Source organism: Accipiter gentilis, chromosome 19 (genome assembly GCF_929443795.1).
Source record: "Accipiter gentilis chromosome 19, bAccGen1.1, whole genome shotgun sequence".
Lineage (NCBI taxonomy): Eukaryota > Metazoa > Chordata > Aves > Accipitriformes > Accipitridae > Astur > Astur gentilis.
The window spans coordinates 26,588,953-26,615,088 of NC_064898.1; the positions used below are offsets into that span (position 1 = coordinate 26,588,953).

Sequence of the window (26,136 nt, forward strand, 5' to 3'; positions counted from 1 at the left end):
TCACACAGGCCAACAACCACTTGTCTGATAATCTTCACGTCCCAGCAACTGCCTGGATGGCAGCTGAACTGAGGATGTAGAGCTGAAAAGCTTCATCTACCATCATTAGTCCTGCGTTTATCTCCCCAGCTCTGTTTTTTTAATATGTACCCCAAGGCTGTGTAAGCTGCCCTCGTTCAGCTCGTCAAAATAGTGCACTAGGAACAACATATTTGGTGATTAAGACCAGCTTGTATCTCCCCACTGCAAGAAGAAATTTCCCCTTCTAAAAATAAAGTGAAAATGTTGCCCCCCCCCCAAGGCTCTTCAGCAAGCTCTGGGAGACCTTATCTCAAATTCAGTTAAACTCAAGGATGGGAAATGTCTCCTCAAGCTGGAAGTTTGCTCTGCTGTAATTTTGCTAAAATATCATAAAAGGGTGAGAAAACCAAGTCACAGTTCTTTTATTTAAGCTGGTCAAACCCTGGAACAGGCTTCCTAGAGAGGCGTTCAATGCCCCAAGCCTGTCAGTGTTTAAGAGGCATTTGGACAATGTCCTTAATAATTTGCTTTAACTTTTGGTCAGTCCTGAATTGGTCAGGCAGTTGGACTAGATGATTATTGTCAGTCCCTTCAAACTGAAATATTCTATTCTATTCTATTCAACTCTTCAGAACAAAATGAGAAACAAAAGAGGGGAGAAGCAAGCTGGCTTGCTTAATAAAGTCTTGGGTTAAAGATGGGCTCAAGTTTATCAGCTCTGATGGCAGATTAAGCGCTTAAGTGCTTTCCATGGGAATTCAGAAAGAAGAACAAGAGACGTAAAAACTGTTGTGAGAAAAAGATCCTGAGCTCCAGGCACACAGAAAGACAGATGAGAAAGGTTGGATTTTGCAGTGATCAAGAGGAAACAAGTCTAAGCAGAAAGGAAAATCTGCAAATATTCAATTCAAAGGTAGCAGCTAAATTTGTACCTATTGATAATGTTTTCTGCAACAGAAGCAAAAAGCGAGCAGGGACATACCCCAGCAGGGACCCCACAGAAGCTGGAGGTGGGACAAAGAAGAACCTCTGAAGGACAAGAGGTGACAAAGCCTCCTAAGTTGATGGAGAAGGTGAATCTCAAAGACACGTCAAGGAGCCTGAAGGACAAAGCCGGAGGTAGAAAGAGATCCTTGGAAATTCAGTTGAGGTGCTTCAATGGATGAGGAACAGACACTGCACTAGAAAGGAGCTCAGATGGAAGCAAGGAAAGAAATGCTCCTGATAATTCAGGGCCGAGCATTCATCCTGCAAAAAAATACATTCAGTGCTTGAGAAGAGGAAATTTAAGACTCTGGACTCAAGACCTATCTTGATAATGTATTTTCAAGCCAGAATACAATAAAATGCCCTTACACAGACAGGATCTAAAACTGTCACCGCTGAGAAGAAGCCAGGAACCCAACCAGCAACAGAAGTAGGCCACAGTTAAATGGAAAAAAATCCCCATGTTATCACAAGATTACTATAATAAATACCAGCAATATTTTTGAGGGGCACAAACAACATCATACTTTCATAAGTTATTGTTCTACATTTTTGCTTGCTCCTTGATCTCAAGGCTTCAAAGATTTGTTTACTATAGTAAAAAGAAATATTTAAGAACAGATTCCTGCTTGGGATGACTTCTTTGGCATCCAAAGAAAAAATGCACCAGCTGCCTGGAGCTGTTTGCCATTCTTATTTACCAACAGAATGAAGCTCTTGCACATTACTTGTGGGGTTTTTTTTCACAAGAAATATTGGAAATAGCTGCAGAGAGTTTACATTTCTAAAAAAGTCTTTACAAGCCCATTCTCCAAGCAACTGTCAGTGTTTTTTGGGGCAAGCGTGTAATCACAGAGAGAAAATCTCCTGGAGATGCAAGGATTTTTACGCAGCTTTTTTTTATCTCTAAGTCTTTGTTTACTCCAAAAGTCATTGGAATGGAATCTACATTAAGGAGAAATCCAAGAATCACAGAACGGTTCGGGTTGGAAGGGACCTTTCAAGGTCATCTCGTCCAACCCCCCTGCCATGGGCAGGGACATCTTCAACCAGATCAGGTTGCTCAGAGCCCCGTCCAACCGGACCTTGAACGTTCCCAGGGATGGGGCATCGACCACCTCGCTGGGCAACCTGGGCCAGGGTTTCACCACCCTCAGCGTAAAACATTTCTTCCTTACATCTAGTCTGAATCTGCCCTACAAGAGGATTCCTCACATCTTTTCATCTCAGGCAGCCTGAACCCAAACTCCTCTCCTGACCCTGTTTTTGGTGCAAGCGAACTCTGCTGCCAGCAGCTGCACCCTTGCTGCAAGCCAGGCATGACTCTACTTTGCCAGACTGGGACTTTTCTAACAACCTCTTCAGTTTTACCATCTCATCAGCCTTGGCTTACAATGACAATACCCTTTGATACAGAAAAGTCTCCTTCCTCATATTACTAAAGGAACTGAATAGACTTAATTTTTATTTGTGCTGATTTAAATAAGATGAATACCAATAGGGAAATCTGAAAAATTCCCCCTCCGTTCCAAAATAATGTGTTATCTCTTGCCTTTTCTGTACCTGCTAAGTGCAAGAGGAAGGAAACTCCATTTTTCTATGCCTGGAGATTTCTCATTGCACTTCACTGTAGCTTCTGGTCCCAAGCTTGGAGAAAGCACAGATCATGGTGTATTTTCTTAAACAATGTGTCTCATAAAATTAATTCACTGGTCACAGAAATGCAAATATAAAAATCAAATAACAATGCCCTTAATAACACGCTTTAACTTGGTCAGCTCTGAATTGGTCAGGCAGTTGGACTAGATGATCACTGTAGGTCCCTTCCAACTGAAATAGTCTATTCTGCTCTAAATAATGTAAAAAGAAACAAAAAACCCAAGCAACAGAACCCACTCAATATGAAAACTATCAGCAGTATTATTAATAATTTGCATAAAATACATTAGGTATATCCTTCATTGCTAATGGTAACAGCCATTATAGTAACAATTGCTAGAGGAAAGCTAAATGGCCTTTTAAACACACACAAAAAAGGCAAAGAAATTATTCTGAGTATGGCATGTGTACAAAATTCTGCAGAAACACTTAGATACAGCCACACACATTACAATCAACACAATTTACCACGTGAGTAATACCAGTGTGATTACACAATGTCTTCTACAAGTAGTGGTACGAAAAAAATTATCCGAGATTTATAAATTATTTCATTTGGGTGCTATATTCTCAGCATCAGGCCTATATCTTCTTTGCATCTTGCAGAGTGCTGAGCAACATCAGGATAAAATCTTGATTGCTACAGTTAGTGCTACAAAAATCAACCATATTTCATAACTACCCCTCATAACTGAAAAGCAGAACTGAACCTTAACCTTCCCAGGAAATCCTGCTACCAAAATAATGATACAATGTTAGATATGAGGGCTGATTTATACAGAAATCATGTTATATTTGGATTCTGCATGGAAAATGCAAAATCAGACACACCAGAAAGCAAAAGGACTCTGATGAATATTGAGACTTTGCAAGCAAGAGGCATTAAAAACCCATTCTGATCACTCTTACTAGCTGTAAAAAGATTCAGAGTGACCTTAAACAGCAAAAGGATTTAATTATCCCAGAGAGAGAAAGATTTTACACCATTTAAAAAGAACTTTTTAGAATCAATTATAAGCTCCTGAGCTAGAGAGGCCTAAAATTATTGATAGAAATATTATCTGTATATTTGCACCACCTCTTAAAACAACCAGTTTTACTTCAAGAAACAGGAGCACTGACCAACACCAGCTTCATCACAAGAAACTCTGGATGACCCAGGTTTCTGCCAGCGCAAACACCTCCAAGCATGGTTTGTTAGGGATCCAACCCCATCCCAATAAAGCCAACCTGCGGGAAAATTAGCGAAAAGCACCTAAAAGGATTATAGTGCCAGAAGGTCTGATTTTTGGGGAAAGATTAAGATAGCGAAACGTGTAGTTTGGCTAAGTGACAATATCATAGAATCACAGAACGGTTTGGGTTGGAAGGGACCTTCAAAGACCATCTCGTTCCAACCCCCCTGCCATGGGCAGGGACATCTTCAACCAGACCAGGTTGACTCCAAGCCCCATCCAACCTGGCCTTGAACACTGCCAGGGATGGGGCAACCACAGCCTCTCTGGGCAACCTGTGCCAGAGCCTCACCACCCTCACAGTGAAGGATTTCTTCCTTATGTCCAATCTAAACCTGCCCTCCTCCAGTTTAAAGCCGTTGCCCCTTGTCCTGCCACTGCAGGCCCTCATAAAAAGTCTTTTACGGGATACTGATCAATGTCTACAAGTCCTTAACAGGCTGTACGCACGACAAAGGCAGAGCTAAGAGTTAGGCTAGTATTAAAGATGCAACAATTTAAGAAGGCAATCAAGAAACTACCTAAAAACTCGAAGTTATTAGACGTGGAAAAAATTCCCAAGTACAGCAAAAACCCATTTACTCAAGGTGTGATGAATAGAAATGAAATGCCTACAGACTCTCAGCCACCTTCAAGAAAGACTTCCAGGCTGAGGCAGATAGCACTAGATATTCCTCAAAAATATAAACCCACAGGCAATAAAGTGGAAGAGGGCACAAAATTACACACAGACAGGAGGCTTTGGTCTGCTGTGCTGTTTGTGGAGCCCTGCAGAGAAACCCCAACCATTGCAGCAGCACCACCAAGGGATGGATCAAGCCAACGCCAGCTGCCTACAGAAATACTCTTTTTCCAAAGAAACATGATGTTCAAATGATCTGAATCAGGACTGGATAGACAACAGTATAAGGTGTCCTTTTTTAAAATTTTAAGAGCAAGTGCCTAAACGTAAAGAAACCTGGATTAATCCATGGTGTCACCTCTCTGCTAACCCTCTCCAGAGCAGCACAAGTGCTGATGCCACCTCAGTTTTGCCATTTTTTATTTTGGAGTAGCCATGCTCGCACCCACTGAAGAAGAAGCAAGATAAATTCTTCATAAATAAATAGTAGTTGACAGTCAGCCTTGTCCAGCTTTTGGGAAACAGTCCGATGGATGCAACCTGTTTTTCTGCTATTCATTCTTTATTACTTTTAATTTCTAATTCCAAGTGGTGAGGGGGAGACTCCCATGGATCACATGAACTGACTACTTGGAGAAAATAAAAGCACAGGAAGGAGGGAGGCTCACAAAATAGTTTTACTGCCTTTTATAATTGAGGTAATTTGTAATAATGTTTAATGATAAGCTAGTAAATTTTTAGCTGATTGAGCAAATGTTACTCCAGTAAAACTTCCTTTGTAAACTGTTAGAAAGACAGAGAGAAAACTTCATTTCTGTGCAATTTTTCTTCCCCAAAACAACTAGATAGCAACAAAAAAAAATTACCACTTTAAGTGTCCTGTTGACAGTCTTATGTAGTTTTTCTTTTTCCCTTGTAGATTTTTTTTTTCCAGTGTCCTGTGCAGAATCTCAAGTTTTCAGACAGAATTTAATGCAACAAATAGGCTCATATGCAAAGAAGAATACAAGTGCTCAGGCACTACAGCAAATGTAAATGTTAAAAATCACACAAGAGAAGATAACAAAAAAAAAAAAGTGCACATAATACAACAAAGCAGTAGAAAAGCATACTGTACAGACCATTCTTGCAACGGCTGACAGAGGGATCGGTTGACCTCGGAGGTCTCTGCCTTTACTGACTTACATACTTCTGTGAGGCTCATTAAAGGCTCCAAGCACAAAGCATCAAACACTTCAAGTAAAACTTGGTCTCCATGGGAATAGAGGACAAACTAAAAATAACTATAGGACGACATTTTAACAATTTTGCAGGAGATTGTCATGGCAATGAAGAGAGTTGTAACCTGTTGTCATGATAACCAAAGTTTTAAATTAATGGGAAAGCATTCCGCTTCCACTTAATCTTTATTCATAACGAGTCTAACATCCACGATGGGAGAATTACACATTACTGCCTTTAAGGAACCAGAGAGCTGGGGAGAAGCAAGGGAGGAATAATGCACTGTCTGGTTAAAAACAAAATTAAAAAACTCTACAGCCCAACCAAAGCACCGATAGAAAAGAACCCAGAGATGAAAATGCATGGGGAGATGCATGATGCCTTTTTGAGGGAGACACTCTCGTCTGCCCTTTAGTGCTTAGATAACGTTATCTTTACCATGGGAGAAGTAGCAGAAACATTAGCAGGAGAGGCAGGTCACCTGGGCCAACCGCTCCAGCAGAAGCATCACTAGCATTCAAGGAAGCAGCAACGTGAATGATTTATTGTTTTAATGGAGACAAACTAATCGGACCAACCTCGTGAGGCCATGCTGATACCAGGTCTTCCCTCTTTACCTGGAGTCCCTGCATTTTGGCAAGTGGATTTTGACATGGGAACTCTGGGAAAGCTGGAAAGTGAACGTCAGCCCCATGCCCGTGGACTCTCCTCCCTGCAACGGGAGCGGGAATTCAACTAGCATTATCCTTCATACATACCTGTCGTCAGCCACTCGTTTTTACACTCCTTATCATTTATTTTCACTAGTTTCAGCATTTTTAAGATTTTATTTTATCTCGGTGGAGGCATTCCCATGGCTGCCAGAGAGAATAATGAAGCTCTTTGTTGAAGAAATGGCAGAACAGTTAAGAGAAAAGCACGTGTTGGTGGCATGTGTGTCAGCAGGTCACTAACAGCACAGCACAGTATGTCCAGTTTCTCAAGACACCCAAACTAGGTGAAAAAATAAAGGACAAGAGCCAGAAGACCTCCAGATAGAGGGGAAAAAGGGGGAGTAAATAAATCAGCAATGTTGACTAATGACTGACAAGAGGAGAGACAGGATGAAGAGGAAAAAGTTCTCAATCACTCTCAACTCCTAAAGGGCACAAATGGCACATCCCAAAATCAGCTTGTCTTTGCCAGTGAAGAGGACCCAAGAGATACGATGAGGATTTGACGGCTGCATACCTTCTCCACCCGGCGTACATGTGGTCCTGGCAGACTCTACAAATACATTCATCTTGGTGTTGTGAGCGTGTGAGTATGACAGAATAAGCAAGAGGGAGATGAGGCACGTGTTGGGGTTTTTTTTAGTAAGTCACCTTCCCCTTCTATATGTCTCACTTGCATTTTGCTAGAGACGTTACAACAAGCTGCGTGACATGGACAACTCCCACTATCTTTGGAAACCGATATCAAATACAGAGTGTAACACACACGGACCCTTTTGTACCCTCCATCACTTGAAGCTTGCTAGCAGCACTGACCTTCAAGTGTTTGCTTGGACACAGAAGCAGAAACGCATTTCTGCTCTCTCCTTCCCGTCAGACAGGCAGACGTCAACCACTAATTTTACAATTTAACGCACTGCACCTTGGGGTCGGGGGCTGGAGGAGAAGAGACAAAACAGGTTCAAATGCATGTACCAAAGGTCAAGCGCCAAACTGAGGACCCTGAATGAGAACCATTGTTATCCTAAACTCTCTGAAGCCAATAGAAAGAGATGAGTAATTGCAAAGAATGATCCCCCCACCTAAGATCTGAATTTGTCTCAGATGGCTGTAAGAGACTTGAGAGTCACCAACCTACTGCTCATGCATTCAATGAGATGCTGTAGATGCGCACCGTAAGCCTGAGTCCAGCAGTCCTAGACTGTAAATTATATTAACAGGCTCAAAACAAACCATGCCTTGTCTAAAGACTACATAATCATTATTGTGTCTTCGCTTATGAAAAATTGCTCTGTTCACCCTGGAATTACTATGACAGTTAATTATACTACTGTCTCCTTAACTGTTTTGAAGGGAGAGAAAAACTATTCTGGCAACAGAATGCCTAAACAGTACACATGTCTTTACCCACACCTTCAACACACAGCACAGAATAGTCTTCACCTCAAGAAATAGTTACTAATTGGAAATAAGAAAAAACGAGGTAAACAGAAGTTCAGATGCATACACACTCATATCTCTCTGAATGAAACAACTCATTGTTTGGCTGTTAAAATAAGTTTTATCCCCTATCTGATTTAATTTACAATTATCGTGTGCTTTGCATCTCCTGGAAATGCCACCAAAATCGACAACATCTTATCCCTAGAGATGGATGCTCTTCTCTGCAATATATTAGGTTTCTGATAATGAGAGACAGCAACATCATTTTTGAGTGTAAATGGGTGGGAAGAAATCAAGCATAAGGTGGAAGCTGCCTTTGATTACGTACTAAAGAGAATTTCTTAACTATGAGTTACAAAGGTCTCCACCGGTTATTACTCCAGGGTTTCATTCTTGTACTTCTCCCTCCAACCCTCACATGCAATAACTGTTGCCCACCACTCAAATCTTCTGAGAGCTCAGCTTTTCAGCCTGATTTCTTCTTTATTCTTCTTTTTCATAAGATTCAAAATTATCTTGTTTACGAAGTGAAACAAATTAGACGTGCCCCAAGGGAAAGGCGGCTGGGCTGACAGCACTCTAGAAGGGACCCGTTGGGGACCAGCTTCGAACATGAGCATGGCCAGCACTGGGGTGGTGGTCACAGGCTGCTGTTCTTTTCTGGAATATTAAAGTTCTGGGGTTTTTACCCCAGATCAGTGCTAAGACAGGACCCCAGCATAAGAAAGACATGGACTTGTTAGAGCAGGTCCAGAGGAGGGCCACCAAAATGGCGAGAGGGCTGGAACGTCAACTCTGCTATGGAGAAGGGCTGAGAGAGTTGGGGGTTGTTCAGCCTGGAGATGAGAAGGCTCCAGGGAGACCTTATTGCAGCCTTTCAGTACTTTAAAGGGGGCTTCTAAGAAAGACAGAGAGAGACTTTTTTCCAGGGCCTGTAGTGACAGGACAAGGGGCAACAGCTTTAAACTGAAAGAGGGCAGGTTTAGGTTGGACATAAGGAAGAAATGTTTTAAGATGGAGGGTGGTGAGACACTTGCACAGGTTGCCCAGAGAAGTTGTGGATGCCCCATCCCTGGAAACACTTAAGGCCAGGTTGGACGGGGCTCTGAGCAACCTGATCTGGTTGAAGATGTTCCTGCCCATGGCAGGGGGTTGGACTAGATGATCTTCAAAGGTCCCTTCTTACCCAAACCATTCTGTCATTCCATGACAGGCTCCGATACAGATGCAAGAAGTGTCCCCAGTATTTCGGACAAGCAGCGGACAGCGGCTAGCTTTGCCCACCTAATGCAACATTCACATCCCTCTCTGCCCATGGGAGACTGATCATCTCCACCCAACACCTGCCTTCAGCTGGTGACGCAAGGAGCATCATTAGAACCAACACCAGCAGCAGACACAGCCAACTTATCTGTAAGCAGTGGGATTAGCTCCTTCAGGCTTTACTTTAAATCACAAGCAGAGACGGCCGCCCCATGGAGGAGCCCACCACAGTGACATGGTGGTAGGGTGGCCAGGAGCAGAGTGAAAGAGATGGCCAAAACCCATTCCCTTCAGTAGCAGAGCAATGACAACGTCGATGTTTACTGTTCTCATTGCTGTCCTGTGAAGGAGGCAGAACATACTTAGAAAATTAAATCACCTCTCCATCAGCACATACGAGAGAAAAAGAAAGGTGACAGATAACACATAACCCCTCATGCCTTGACCTGCAGGGACGTTTCAAGCAGCAGCACAATTTTCCTCCCAGCTAAACAAAGATTTATTGGATGCTATAAGCTCAATGGAGAAACCATTTCCAAAGTCTCTGAAAACCTACAGTAGGTAAAATATGTCCCCCGGAGAGCTCAGCTCCGAGCCACAATGACCCACAGGGCTGCTCCAGCAGCTTGCTGCCCCAGATCGGTGCCAAGCACAGAGCCGTGCCGGCCAGAATGAGGACCACGAGGACATCTCCCCCGTCCACGGTGATGCTGCATTACCTCCCCAGCACCGCTGGTTCATCACCAGGAGCACAATCTTGTGCCCTGCCACAAAAACTTCATTTTTTTTCCCAACTTGAGGATTACAGCTCCTTCTCGGCCTCACGCGAAGCGACCGCAGGGATTCAAAGGGCTTTCTGTGACCAGGCTGTTGAAAAACGTGTTTATCGTAAAAAGACCCGGAGATGGCAATTCCTGCAAGGAAACGAACGCTTCTCAACATCAGCAGAAACTCAGGGGTCGGGGACGGGGGAAGAACCGGTGGGGGTAAGGGGAGGGGAAGGAAAAAAAAGCCGTAACACTAAAGAGTCTTTCAGGACTCATTTATTTGAGCAGTGCCAAACCAGCTCACTGATGCAATATTTTCTTCCTGCACTCTGAGCCAGGGCTTTGGGATCTAATAAATCATCGCTGGCCGCAGAGACATTAAAATTCTAGCCCAGTACTGCATTAGATGAAATGAGGCCGAATGCCAGCAAGCGCAGGGAGAGGGAAAGGCAGGCACACGCACTTTAAAATAAGTATACGAATGCGTCTGCATATAAGCAACTCCTGATTCCGGTTTCAGATGAGGCTAAATCTAACGCAAACAGAATAGCAAAACAGATTAACAAGCCAGAGCTCAATCGCACCACTTTGGGAAAGCTGATCCCCATTAAACTAAAACTAAGATGTTAGGTATAAAGCACAGTAGAAAAATAGACTTGGTAATTTACAGATCTGGTACAAACCGGGGAACAATTTCTGAAGCTTATAAAAGCCTTTTACGACCCCGTACCAGATCATGTTTCTGTATGTACAGACCTCTGCACTGTATCGCATTGACTGCACAGAGTGTAAAAAATAATTGTGCACCAGGAGAGGAGAAAAATTCAATATTTAATCTACAAATATGTTTCCAGAAGTCAAGCCGCAAAATTTTAATTTATTACTTCAGACTGCAAAAATATAACAAGTATCTAACCACTTATTTGCTGTGCCAGACAAAAAAGAAGGGGGGGGGGGGGAGGGGAGACAGCAAATATTAAGGGTTTTCAACGGATCATGAGGCAGTACTGGAGCTTATTTTCAATAATTTAATTGAAGCACCTGGGGATTTAAGAGGTATTGAATGTGTGGTGTGCAAGTATGCACAGAGAAAAACAAGCAAGGATATGAATTTGAACTGCAAATGGCAGAAAAAAAAATGCAGAAAAAGCCATTTATTTTAGTCTCGATGAGATTTTTGCTTACAACTGAGAGATTCTGAGCAGGCGTGGGATTTCAGTGCTAGGAGATATTTTCATTTTGTTTTCTGAACAACCCCCATCTCAAATTCGCACAATGACAAGGTCACACTCCAGCTCCACGGTGCCCATGGCAGAGGCTCCCAAAGTGCTCTGCAGAGAATCACTGACCCATTTAGCGACTGCCGACGGACTTCGGCCAGCCAATGCCGGTGCTCTTCACCTCCAGAAGGAAGGATTTTAAAAACTGACCTAATATTTTTTCCACAATCGCTACCATTGGAAGAGGGACACCATGGCTTCGTGAAAGGAGGTGTGCTAGATTGGAAACAAGGGAAGGGAGGTCCCTAAAATAACCTCTCGGTAGAGGGGCTTCATAGTAGGAACACCAGCCACATCAGCAGCTTTCTCAGCAGAGCAAACTGGACATCCAGAAATAGTTACGGGGAGGGAGGAATAATTATGGGGGTTTGGAAAGCGATGAGGCCAAAATAGGTTTAAGATTTGATGTATGGCAAATCAGGTGTGACTTGGCAATGCGACCTAGAGGCATGGAGAACCAAAGTGCCACAGAGACGATGCCAAGATGGCCAGCGTGATCTCTGACTGCCTATACAGAGGCTCCTTGTCGTTCAGCAGCAAAGTAAAGGGAACGTATAAGAAAACATACGTAAGTAAAGGGAGCATATAGGAAAAGAAGATTTAAATGGTGTAAACCAATACGACTATGGCTAGAACAAAGAAAAGGAAGATGGCTTAGAAATAGACTATAAATTGACAAAGCCACTAAAAAAGGAGTTTCATTCTATGATATAGACAAACTAAGAATTAACACAAGGCAAAAAAAACACATTCACCAGTTTTAATACTGAATATATATTTTCAAAGCCCAAATCACTGGTTAGAATTTGTCTACATGTTACGTAAGACAGAGCTTTGGTAGAGCTCATGCTTAAAAATAAAGCTTATTTTTTCCCCAAGTGAGTGAAGAATTTCAGATTACGTGCCAATACTCTACAGAAGTAATCAGCACACAAGAAAATTCTCCATTCACCTTTTATTTTCTTTAAATGGAGTACTTTCCCCTTCAAAACATGTTTCCAAGGCCATCTTTTTTTCCACCTATGTTTTTTTTTTCTTCTCTGCCTTATACACATTTTCTCCAGCCCTCTTCAGCCCTAGTCATTTAATCTTTTTATTTCTTTTCCACTACAGGGAAAAACAAAATCAATATTGTAGCCAAGAAATGAGGCAGAGCATAAACCAGTTCCATGTACTAACTGAGCACGCAGGATTAAAAGGCACACAATGGGGTCATTCAGGAAAACATAACATGGGGTTTGTTTGCTTTTAAGATCTAAGACTATTCTGTTTATTTACAACATGGGGAAACTCAAAAGCGTGTAAAACCTGATACAAACAGTTACAAAACAAGGGGTGAAGGACGTTCCCCGAAGTTTCTGTGAAAGTCCTTGAAAGGTTGACATCAGTTGGACCAATCTCCAAACAAGCTGAGCCTACAAGCATCTGTAATGAGATGTTATAAATTATTTTCTTCAAAGGAGCTTTACTATGCCTCCATTTCAAACACTAAAAGAAAGGAGTCTCTTGTCTTGAAAACATTTTGTCTTTTATGCCAACCACACTTCCGTCTACCAAGACCTATTTTGCACAGCAATCCGTGTTCATCTATAGGTGAGTGCCGTGGGGTGACCTCCACGCCCATCGTCCAACGGTGCTGCCATTGGCAGAAGAACCACCCAAATACAGCCTGCAGCTACTGCACATGCTCATAAATAACCCAAATGTCACCCCAAACCCCTCTGCTTCCTCCTCCCTCAGTCCCCAAACAAGAAAACTTGTCCCTCATTTCCTTAGGGGTTTTACACTTTCTAAGACTTTGAGAAAGTCCATGAGTTAATTTATTACAAAGATGGTGAATTAGCCATCGTTGATCAACCAAAGTGCTGGAACTCAAACAGCTTCCAACACTGAGAAATTCAGCAAGTTGTTTGGAAGTAGTCCTGTACAAAAATTATACATTTAAACATAAAAATAACAAGAGTCTACACAAGTCAGAGCTCATTCTTCTCCCAGTCAAGTATGATTTTCCTTTCTGCTCTATACACACCAATTAATAAACATGAAGAAACGCCAGAGGAAAAATATTCACTGTACCCACTTCATACATTTTTAATCACCCTGAAATCAATTCAACACCCTGAACACAGTTTAAAATTCCTGTTTTACAGAACCGGTAAGCAATGGATCACCTAATTAAATCCAGAAATGGCATTTCCCAGTCAATGGAAGGGGTAGACATGCATGCAGATGTTACAAGCAGAAGGAAAGGCAAGGAGAGCACCCCAACCCTGCCTGCTTCAGCATCAAAGCCATTTGTCTTGTGTTCCTTGGCACTCCCCACAAATGTGTTGAGAAATGGCAAAAAGAAAGGAAAAAAAGTCAAGTATATCCTCTTTGCACACAGCAGTTCTGAAAGAACTTGTTTTTTCTTGTCCAAAGAAGTAATCTGTTATCAAAGGCCCAGCCTTTCCAGAGAATAACACAGCAAAATTTTAATTTTAAGTTAACAAGAAAGGCTGAAATCATGCCTAGAATTATCTTTGTCCCACAAAGAGTACACAAAGGAGGAATAAAAGCCAAATGTAGAAGTCCTACCAGAGCACCTGTCTGTCTTCTACAAAATTGGAGGCTACCTGTTTTCAACATACCAAGGAATTAAATGAACAGTCAAGTGTAAATCAGGTCAGTCCTCACATGTGCAGTTGTGTCTGAGGTTCAACAATGAATACAAATGATACAAATTAGGATAGAAACACACGTGAGAATCCCACACCTCCTGTACTGCCAACAAAACCAATGACCGGAGGGCGGACAGTGCCGATTCCCTCTGTTCATCATTATGTCCAAACAAATGTTGTGGTTTCACCTTGGGGGAAAAGAAATGACAAAACTTGGGAGTTTACAGCTTGGGAGTGCAGCAAACAGCCCGGCTCAGGGATGCATCTTATTCTTCTGGAGCATGCAGAGGTCCTCTGCAGGGAACCCAAATCACAGGTGGGAGATCTCGACGTGCTGGAGGAAGCACTGGAGCTTTCCACGTCCAAAGACGATGGAGCAGGGCTTGCTCACGCGCAATAGCAGAGGTGTGGAGGGTCCGAGAGGAAACCCATCCTCAGCAAGCAGCGCCAGTCAACCTAGAGCCCAGAGCAATGGCTGTGAAGTTGACTGCATTTCTGTTCTCTGCCTTTCTACAAAGATTTAGACAGAATTAGTCTCTGATGGCTGTATAATTTTTGCTTCAGAATTGTGCAGCCTGCCAGTATGGTTCACAAACATAAAAGCATCAGCTTGCACAAATCCTTAACCCTTTGGGAATCCCTCCGAAAGATCTCCAAGATTTCAGACACACAAGAAGAATATCAAACCAATGCCTTTCCACCAACATAAAAAAATAGTAATTTGTATGTTGACTCGCATATTTGCCTACCAGCCACACCTATTCGCTATCACAAAATCTTGTAACTATAACCGCATGCGTGCATTGTACTGTGAATTAAAATTACATTAGTGTCATATATCTTTCTCAATGCTCTCAAAAATCCCGCAGAGAGATTGCCACTTGAAGAAGCAGGAAAATCAATTAAATTGGAAAGGAAATGAACCCAGACCTTGCAGATAGCATAAAAAAGGTTGACAAGTGACACAGGGAGACACCACGCTTTTCCACATACAAATGATAAAGCTCTTAGCCAGGACTTCTCCTTAAATCATCAGAAATAAGACTATTTTATGCTTTAAAATGAAGACAACACATTCATTACTTGAGGAAGAACATACTGGGTCTTGCACCAAAATCACAGATGAATTGCAAATGTGATTCAAAGTCTTCCTTGCTTTAGACTACTCCTCTGCTTCTCCAAAATATTTTAGTGAATCTTGTGCAGGATAAAACCTGCTGAGCAGCTATCCTTGAATATTTATTTCACACTCGTGTGCTGCAGAGGCTCACTAAAAGCACCTCTGGGAAGTCTAGGTTAATCCACTTTGGAAATGGAGCTAAACAGAACCCAGCTGCACAAAGACCTTTTACTAAAAGGCGTCAGGTTCCTCCTGGAGAAATGAGTCCAGCTCTCCTGGACATGTGCAGGTGTTTGCCAGCTGGGGCAGGCTGACAGGCTGCAAGAGAGAAGGAAAAATAGCTGGGATGGAGTGCAAGACTCCAGGGAACGAGCAATGCAAGAAGGAGAGGGACCAGAAGAGCAGCAAGAGGGGCTTGCCTTATAATCTTTCCCCAAAAGGCAGGGAAGGGGGTGATGAAGGGTGCTACCTCCCAGCCCTCTCCGAGACAAAAAACAAGCAGAGAAGCAGCAGAATATCCACAGCAGAAACCTGAATGCGTGATGGATACAAAACATTAGCAAAAGAGAAAAAGGAATTGAGTAGAAGAGACAAAGGTGATTAGCAGAAGAGACAAGGGAATTCCTGCTGCAGAGACATGGGAAGGCTGGGGGCTCCACCTGACAAACCAGGAAAAGCTCTGGAAGAAGGAATGAGGGTATCCATCACATTCAGATGCTGCCATTGGGATTCCCAAGCCTCACGTGCAATGGAGACGGAAGAGCGGGGAGTTCCCAGCCTGTATCTGGTCGGATTTAAGGACGTTAGGCACTGCCTCCTATAAGGATAAACTGTCTCAGACAGGGTGACCCTGACCCCAAGACACTTCTGGGGAAATCCCTTGAGCATCGCAGGTTGGAGATGAGGACTCTGCCGTAGCAGCACGCCTGGAGAAGCGAACTCCTTATAGACCTGTAGCAGTGGGGCTGCTCGTGGCTAATTGAGTATCAACAGGACAAGTGTGTTAGATATCAGAACTCCGAAATGCACGGGTTTTATTTCTCAAAACCAGAGGATTAGGCCATCTGAATACTGCCACCCAACAAAAGCTTCTTGATGACAGCAGCTCACATTTGTACTTGGTGGTCTACTCGTTCCTGAAAGAAACAAAGACTCGGTTGTCTTACCTACACCCTTTGTGAGGTTGGCACCCTCCTTCTTGAGGTCTCCTTGCCGTTGTTTCTGCCACACTGCCTTTGGCTGCCACCAAGCTGCATATCCCTGACTCTTTCCTGAGCAAGACCAAAGAGGTGGGAGGATGACTGACCTACGTGGCTTTGGACCAAGCATCCTCACTAGTTCAAACAACCTTGATCTGATGGCCTTGAGGAGAGACTGCAGTGATGGGCATGGGCTGCAGGGATTAGGTGAGAGCTGAAAACCTTGTGTTTGAGAAATGACCGGTCCGGCTGGCCTTCAGTGGGCAAGATGTCCATGTTCTACATGTGGTGGGAATATCAGCCTAGAAAAAAGCGTTACCATCCTTCCTTGCCCCACACCTCTGAAGATATATTTGCCTTTCTCTTCCCACCCAAGAGCCAGGCACATAACCTGGTCAAGAGAGAATCTCTTTAAAATGGATTTCACCATTTTAGAAGACCTGCAGTAAATAATTCAGACACAAACCCCAGGGATGGGACTCAAGACCAAACACAAACTACTTTGTGTAGATGTCTACATCTGAGTCAGCCGTCAATACACCTTTTAGTATCAGAGAGAAACGAGTACCTCTAGGACACAACCCAATGGCTCATAAAGTAAAACAGATCACATGGGAGATGCTCTTTTCTTGTCCCTTACCATTAAAGCAGTTCAGGGGATCACTCACATCCACACTGCAGGTACCTAAAACTGGGCAAACCAATTCTGAATCTGGGTGACCAGGAAAGACCCCAAGCAGGGTGAAATGGTGTGTGCCTCAGATACAAAAGTACTGGCACTTCCACAGCAGGGATTTAGGACTAGTACAACGAGTTTGAAATAAAAGTGTGAATTTTTGTCAGAGAGCAAGTGGAGGGTTGGATGTGGGAAAAGGTGGAGGGGAACAACCATCTGGAAGAGTATCACCAGTAATCTGTGGGGAAAGAAGGAACAGAAGAGACTATATCCATATTGTTTAGTCATTTTTCTGAATGGATAAAGAGTGAGAAACTAGAAAAGTAGATCCTTTCCTGTTTCTTTTAAAATTTCAGATGATCGACTGAATAAAAGCATTTTTCCTTTACCTTCAATAATTGTGAGGGGGAACAGAAATATTGCTTCATGGCACACAGAGCCTGAACAGAGCTGTTTGTCGAAAGCAAACCAAGGGTTTCCATCAGCAAAAACTTGAGCTGGAGGATGTCTCTTCTGAGCATGGAAGCTCCCGAGCAGGTTGCTGCTGCAGCAGGACCTGGGAAGTGTCATGCACTAGAGCAGTGTGACACAAACTCCTTGGAGACTTACTAAGCAGCTTCACACCTTGGGGCTCTTAGATTTTATTACCATTTATTATTTAGTAATAACTACGACGAAAACAGTCAGTCTACCAAAGGTTCATGAGTCACAGCATCTTATCAGCATATTAATCAGCTTCTGGTAGGGAAAATGATAATAGTGTGAGCTATAACAAACACTTTTATAGTTTCACGCTTGAGGTCAAACAAGCTACAGGAGAGACTGATTCTTCATCCCTGATTCCACACCAACAAGCTAATCTATTTGCTGTAGGACTGGTGCCTTAGCAAAACTGGATGCAAGAAAACGGGAAGGATAACGTGCCAAAGGAAAACCAGGCAGTTCAGCAGCTCACATTTGGGGCAGGTAAAGTGAATTCTACCAACAATAAAAAAACAAACGACAGTCCTTAAACACATTTTAAAGTTAACCTCAATTAAAACGACAGCTTACATGAAGATCCAAGTTAATTACAGGCTGTTTTAATTAAATAGTAAACAACACGCAAACACTGTTTGCAGCTGATGTTCTAAAATACATTGAGTTAGCAAAGTGGAAGCAGTCACCAGCCGAGCACGAGGAACCAGGACTTGCTGGAGCACAGACCTGGCGCTGGACAGACGTGGCTCCATCTGCAGCACGAATATTCTCTCCATGTCACCTTAGCTCAGCAAAACAACCAGCTCATTCAACAAGCGAGAAAGCGTTGCTAGCAGAAAACGCACACAAGGCTTATTCTACTCTTTCAGTTTAGGAAGGAAAATGGGAAGAAGGTTGCAATTCAACAAATCTGGGTGTCTTAAGGACCCCCAAAAATGAGACATACTAACTACATGAGAAACCACCTTTGCTTAATAAATCTATTAGTTCAAATATGAGGGATGTTTCGATAAACATTTATCTTACAAATTTAACACCTCTGACTTTGTTTCACCTAACAACTCTATTTTAAAACTTCCTTTTTTAAACTTAAATTATAATTTCCCATAAAAATTCATCTAATTCAGACCACAGTTTAAAAATAATTTAGGAAATAACTGACCTTCACACTTCCTTTAAGGAAGATCAAAATGGAAAAATTAAGGATCTGAATAAATGTATGGTACATCAAGTACTTGAGTATGTGCCAAGGATTTCCCATTCTCCCTAACACGAGTAGCCAATTTGGTACAAAACTTTTATTTACCTTGAAATGGACTTCCCTCCCTAGCCCACCAGGTATGGAAAACAACAAAGAAGTGAGAAAGAGAAGAAAATCAGATTAAAACTAATTCTTTCAAACAAAAGCAATCTATTCTATATAAAGGATTTACATTTAGCACTAAAAAAACACAAGAACGTAAAATTCAACCTGCCAGTATCCTGATTACCAACCTTGTTTTCTTTCCGCATACATCCCACCTCAGTTTTATTCCAAAAGGTTAGAAATGAATGGTTTATGAATGATCTTTAAAGACAAAAATTTAAGTAATACACATGCTGTACTACCTTTGGGGTAAAAACCCCTGAACTCTAAAGCCTAGGGCTAACAACCTTTACCTCAACTTTATTACACTTCAGGGTTTTTTTATTTCTCTTTCTTGCCTAATATAAAGCTTGGCATTATTTTTTTCAGTGTCTTCAACTACTGCAAAAAGGTGGGATTAAAAAACCCCACATTATATTTTATGCTGTATAAATTCTATATTGTATCCCAAATTAGATCTCAAATCAAAATTTGGGGACAGATGTCATACAATCTGTCTCATGAAGTGATTGTGAGAACGGTTTGTTGACATGCTATTTCAAATTAGGGGCTCCGAGCAAACTCTTTCATTCAGCTGCCGATCAGGACTGAGACACTCATTAAGCCCCAAAGCTGTAATGAGCTCCAAGGACCATGGAAGGGGTTTGCACAAGCGATGGCCATCAACATCTCCTCCAGATCTACAATGTCATATGCTTTAGCAATTATTTTCAAAGCAATCTGAAAAGGAAGTATCTACAAACTCCATAACTTAATGTTCCTCCTGTGAAAAGTCGATTTTGTTTGTCTCTAAGAGTTTAAATATTTCCCAGAATAGCTTGTGGCTACATTAGAAACTGATACGTCGCTGAACGACGCCAAGTTAAAGCAATGTAAATGAAGTCTAAGCATAGAAAGCAAGAATTAGATAGACAGAGCTTGGCACTTGTAACGCAGGAGACATGGCAGCCTTCTTTTAATAATTGCTGAGACCACCCTCAGGAGTTGCCTGTCTTTGATATATAGAGGAAAGAATTTAAACTTTCCCCCTTTTTTTGCAATTAAATATTCATCAAATATTCAAACAAATTCATATTTAAAAGGTTTTGTAATACTATTTGCCTAGCAAAGAAAATAGCTCTTCGTTTAAACACTTTTTAACCTATTATCTATTTTGGGACTTCATTGTAAGAATTCAGTCCACTGACTCCTTACCTTACACCTGCACAATAGAAAAACCAAGCACTAATATGATTCAATTACTGCTTCGGTGTCCTACGTTCAAGCAGTCACTTGCATCTTCCCTTCTTTGTTTTTCTACTGACATAACTAAAGGACCTTGTTACATTGATCTGCCTCCAACTTTTTTCTCCAAAGTCATCCTGCGCACCTGCCACTGATTTCTCTTCATTTACCACAGGCTCTGGAAGACAAATGCAACGTCTGATGGTTTGGGTGAAACCAGTCTCATAGGGGCCACCTCGCCATGATCCCTACCAGAGCTGGCGCAAGCTGGCCAAGGCAGGCAATAGCTTTTTATATTTAAGTGCACAGTATAATCTTCATGGTGATTACCCAGCAGGTTATTTTAGAAGATAATATCCTATTAATGTTGCCATTTGACTTATTCGGAATGCAGTTCATGTAGAATTCATTCACCCAAACCAGAAATCACCCTCTAAAATTCTCCTTCCAGAAAGGTCAAGGTACAAACTCTATACAATCCGTACCTCAATATTTATGTAAAATCATCTTATCAAGTGCCAGAAGGCAGCTTCTAAAACATTCAGGATTGTATGAAAGCAGATACAGAAAATCTACATTGAATGGATATTAAGGTGGAGCTTTGAACACCTGCCAAAAAAAAAAATAGTAAAGGGATAGAGAAGTAGACTCTTGTCCAAACCATCCTTGTGTTGGAAAGCACAAAATTGCTGTTCTTTCTAGTGCAAGAAAAGAACGGTGCACTTATGAGCTCATTCTGTCACCCAAGCACTGTTGTGGAGTCTGCAGTCCTCTTACAACAGTGATATTTTTGAAGAGACTATTATTCACAGAGATTTTTTTTTTCCCAAGCCCCTAGTGCTTTGACTGTGAGACCAAAGTTCCCCCGAGCTACAGTATCTCCAACAAAGCAGCATGCATAATTTTGATGGGGAAAAAGAAAGGGTGAATAAAAATGGGGCAAAACGCCTTTGAGGAACTCTCTACTCTAATGAGTATCAGACAGATCTCTTTGCAGCAACACAGCCAGCCCTACTGATCTACCAGCTGAAATAGCTACCAAAGTCAATGAGAATATTTTGTAAATGAAGTAGCTAAGAGCATTTGATGTTCATTTCCATTTGCTGGTGACCACTCTCCTCCTCAAAAGCGCACTCCCAAGCAATTTCACACGTTGGGTAAAAGTCAAAACATACAACTGGCAATGCAAATATAAAGAAGGAAGTCTTAACACAGTATGACACTTAATAGCTAATTACATTCAACAAAATGTTAGAAAAAGGAGTCTTCCAAGGCTGATTTTGTAAGGTGCTTATACAAGATCAGAAGAACAACTGCTGGTAAACATGATCCATGGGGAAAACTACAGATACACCTAAGCTGAGATTTTCTTTTTCCAAAGCACTATTTCTCTCTGAGCTAAATTCTTTCCATATCAGTACACTTTAGTTCCCCGCTAGTTACATAATTATGGTAAACATATTTCAGTCCCTTTTTCAAGTATTAAAGATGACATTTTTAGACAACTCAGTTCTAAAGATGGACTTCAAACAGACATCAGACTTGCTGTTCAAAATAAGATTAACTCAATGAAAGCACGACTTGAAAACAAAAAAAATCAGTCAATAATGCAGTTTAAATCACCACCTATAAGAATAACTGCATGTTCTTCAAATACCAGGCTCTCGCCTGTGGGATCCTCATTTCTACGGCACGATTATTCCAGCATGTGCACCTGAGTCGTTCAATTCAGCTCCGGAGGCAAGCCCTCCAGCTCCCTGCTGACTCCCCCAGCAACTTCTTGCCTGTATTGTCTGCAAAAAACCCCTTTTGATCATATTCTTTAGGATTTCCGGGGCATCCTCTTCTTATGAATTCAGATCCATTTCTTCTTGCTAACCTTACTTCATTGGCTTTGCTGGAGAGTTTTTCCTGCAAGTCACGTTCCCATCTGGCTCCCTGATGGGAACTCTTTCTCCCTTCGTTAAGGGATTAATCACTCATTAATGATCATCTGCTCTCACCACTGGACACAGACATTCACGAAAGAGCCACTGAACACCGCTCCTACCTGTATACGCCATGTTCTTCGGGTTTCCATAGGGAGCCCCAGGTTGGACGGGGCTGTAAACAGGGTTCATGGTGGAAGACGGGGAACTCTGAGGACAAAAGAAAAGGAGAGTTGAGATGACTGCCTTACATTAGCTCCAGAGTTGTCTTCTGCTACCTGATAGCGTCACCACGTTATAATTCAAGACACAGAGAGCTGCAAAGGAAAGGATTTACAACTAGACGTTACAACCAGGTAGCATATTTAATAATTCAAGTTTTGGATCCCTCAGTTAATTCCCCTAACTTCTTAAGAGCTGCATATTCTGCCTACAAATGTACCTGGAGCAGATTGATCTTACATATCCCTGCCTTCAGGGGGACTCAGGACTCACGACCCCACTTTTAGCTTGCGATGAACAAAGAGGAGAAGCCACAAATTCAGACAAGGAATTCTCCCCCTTGGAGGAGCTAATAGTTCTTGGGTGACAAAAACAACCACAAAGAAGACCTGACCTTTCAGAAATTAGCAGATAAAAGACCATTTGCTGCTGGCGAGATGGAGAGCGGCAAATATTTGTGAATTTCTGGCGTGAGCTGACTACAATAACTTCAAGCCTAAGGCTTGGGTCCTGTTCAAGGCTGCGCAGGGCACCCAGTGCCACCCACCGCATCCCACTGCTGTCCCAGGCAGGGAAATGCAGTCACGGACCTAACGCAAGCAATGAGATTTTAACAGCCCTTCTGTTTCTCTCTCCAATAAAGATGATGAAGCAGTGCCAGGTTAGCTTCTTGTGAGTTTTATTTAGAGGAAAGCAAGTAACTTGGGAATTTGTGTCTACTAACTGTCAGTTAAGCAACTGGCTCAGTTAATTATCTTAATGAAGCACATTCTCAATTCTGATTAATGGGAAAATCAGTCATTAAGCTTTATTAGGCGACGCACTTGTCTCCATAGCTATCTAGTGACAATTTCACACAAGAACCTCAACGATCTTGCTTCAAAATATGGGTTTTTTTAAAATGTATTATTTTACAGTTCATAAATAAAACCGTTCTTTCCAAACAAGTCTTTCATGATGGATGCACAATTTGTTAGATCATTAACTCCTTCCGCTTTACCTCAAGATAGTAAACAAGTCAAATGTTAAATGTTAGCACCAATTGACTTGACAACAATTACCACTTAATTAATTAGCCTTCTCTCCGCCCCCAAGTTAGCACAGAAGGAGCAATTCTCCAAGCAAAGGAAATCATGGTTATAAAGCGAACTGGAAGAGAAGGCTACACGGAGACACGTATTTATACCAGCGGCTTCAGTAACGCACAATGGAGCTCTTAAGAAGAACACTGGGAAAATCAATGCAAAACTTTACATCCGTGAGACATTAGCGCTGGGGATTTACATTCAAGCGGAAGGGCTTTATGGCCATTTGGTCCTCGTGTCCCCAGGCAGTGCTGCGAGTCTCGGTGAGCCTGCCCCTGGCAAGCAGGCGTTTGCCTTCTGGCTTGAGTTCTCGTTTACAGGAGAAAACTCAACATCATCTATCTCTGAGACGGTGAACACCAGCTTCTGCAAGCATGGGTTCAAAAGCCTGGCTTCTCGGCTGCCATATGGATCCCGTTCACCACAGGAGGCTATTTCGGTGTAGGATGTGGCAGATACAGGACGCACTCATACCTATATCTCAAACCACACAAACATGCACTTTATGTGTCCACATATGCTATATGATACCTACCTACCACTACATTAAACATGCATATGAACATGAAATTAAAAAACCATCTACATTCATGAAAACTATTTTCTTTTCTCTAGTGAAAAAGAATGTGTTGATTTAAGCCCAACCACCATATCTCTATCGCATGTTATTTGTCCAAACAAATCATTGCAGACGAGGCACCAAACTGAAACCCCTCTCCCTGTCCAAAGCATGTAGGACATGTTTCACCTTACTTTTTCAGTAAGTTGAAAGCATCTGAAAGAAGATGGTTTGATAGTAACAAGGTGAGGGAATGTGCTGCCCAGAAGTGCCAGCATGACCCAATGCATGAGGAGCATCTACTGCTGCTCTAAATGTAAGCCAAAAACCTCCTCCTTTTTACCCAAATGCCTCCATGGGTGACTTTGTTTTTTTGTAATTCAATTCCACCATCACCCTGCAATGCAGGTTCCACATCAATAGTAGGAATAAGGCAAGAAGGTGTTTTGAACTTTTAATGGTTATAGACTATTCTGATAAGGAAAAGCACTATAAAAATCCAAAGATACATCTACATTAACAAACGCTTTGGCGCAATCAGACTTGATCAGACAATCAAAGCACTTTGTGCTGAGGCTCCTATGGCTACACCCTCTGCGCTTCGAGGGTTTCCTTTGGACTAGATTTAATCTGGTTTTTAGTCTGGTCCCCACCTGATGCATGGTTTGAAGTTGTCTAAAGGACACCACCAGTATGTCCTTTACTGGTATGACCATCACCATTAGAGACCAGTATGTTCCACGAGAGGTTGGAGGACGTGTGATGGGCAACTAGAGTGAAGCTTCTGAAAGAAATGGGGTCCACGCACACCAAGACCACTTTGCATGCAGAAACAACAATGCAATTGGTGGGAGACACCTTCAAAGTGCAGTACTGCTCTGAATTTGAACACCAGTAATACACATAGCCTAAGGGTTACTACTAGTACATGATGCTTTAAGTAATAGATGCCACAAATAGGACTTGAGAGAAAAAGGAGGAGAGAGGTGTCATAGAGTTGCAGAGATTTCCTGGCCATAATTAACTGTTAAATCACTATTAGGACTCTTCAAGTCCAGACAAGAAATGCCCAGTGGGAGAGGGAATATGACAGATATCTATAAAAAAATAAATCACAAATGACCCGGAGAAGGTGGAGAGGCAACACTCTTTCTTATAACCCAAGCAACTGGAGGCGTTAGAAGAAATAATTGTGTTGTAGGTTCAAAACAAGCAAAGGGGGTGGCTGGTTGCTTTGCTTGCCTCAGCACGTCCCTTGCTGCCAGGACAGTGGGATTTGGAGAGCCTCCCAAGGGACAGAGCGATTCCTCCTCTCCCCCAGACAGCCCTCCAGACAGGCTTTTAGGCAGCGAGGACCTTTCACCATCCAGCCACCCTTGTGTTCCCAGGAGAAAAGTCAATATCCAGGCTCCATTTTAGGTGCCTGGCCGCCCCACTAACAGCATGACGCCTGACATCGGACTACGCTCTCAACAAACGTGCCCATGGTGCTGAATGGTGCTCTTTGCATGGAGAGGAGGCGGCACTGGGAGATCCCGGCAGCAATACCGAATGGCTGCAAAAAGCCACATCCCATTCATCAGTCGTACGTGGGCACGTGGCTCTTCATGTTGGCCATGTTAGAGGACCTGTAAGCCGAGGATGTCCTGCAACAGAGCAAGGAAGTGATGGGTCCATCTTACTCCCACCCTGTATTCTCCTTCTCACACACACAGAGCCAGCCACTCACCCAGCTGAGCCTTCCTGCCCGAGAAATAAAGTTTATGAGGGTCCCTCTTCCCTCTGCCTTCCAGGTGAATGTGTGTTCCTCCAGCCAGGACCACACAGTGACAGCTGGACCTGCCCCTGGGCAAGGATGGAGTCACAGCTGCATTTATGAAGTGCCTTGTTCAATGCAGTTATTTCATTTGTGCTTTTCTGGGTGTAAAGGGTACAAATAAATCATAATTTGGTGAAAATTACTGCTCATGTCTGGCTTGCATTAGGTGTTGTACCAAACAGTAAAAAGAAACACTCTTATTGAGAAGGAGGAAAGAAAATGCTTTTTAGATATGATAAAGAGATTGTAATCATGTTAGGGGTTTGAGTGTACTGTGAGGAAGAGGTTTGTGCTTCCTCCCTGCTTGGTATGCAGGGTGTTATTTCCAGCCAGCATGAAAGAGACCATGCAAACGGCATTTCAGATGGGTGATTTTCTTTCTTTTCAGCCCCTAGTATTAGAGCACATTCAGATGAGCTTCCAATACATTCTGCAAGACAATACCATTCAAAAATACATTTTAAATTCATTACAGGCACTGCATTGTGGCACTCAAAAAGCTACACTGAAATGGGAATAAAACAGGATTAGCAAAATTAAACCTCCTTTGCCACAGTAACTTGCAGCACTTGCTTGTGGCCATATAT

General features: G+C 42.4%; 1 protein-coding gene across 5 annotated transcripts in view; it reads right to left on the reverse strand.

The window, feature by feature from the left end:
- Positions 1-26,136, reverse strand: part of FAM168A (family with sequence similarity 168 member A) — a 202,143-nt gene that overhangs the window by 79,469 nt on the left and 96,538 nt on the right. For 4 of the 5 annotated variants that reach the window (XM_049822987.1, XM_049822986.1, XM_049822985.1 and 1 more), the window contains exon 2: positions 21,987-22,074. In XM_049822987.1, the coding sequence (XP_049678944.1) occupies positions 21,987-22,056 (70 nt within the window). In that variant the 5' untranslated portion in view covers positions 22,057-22,074. Of the gene's footprint in view, positions 1-11,116; positions 11,225-21,986; positions 22,075-26,136 lie in introns of those variants that run through there. The other variant, XM_049822984.1, reaches the window with a different exon arrangement.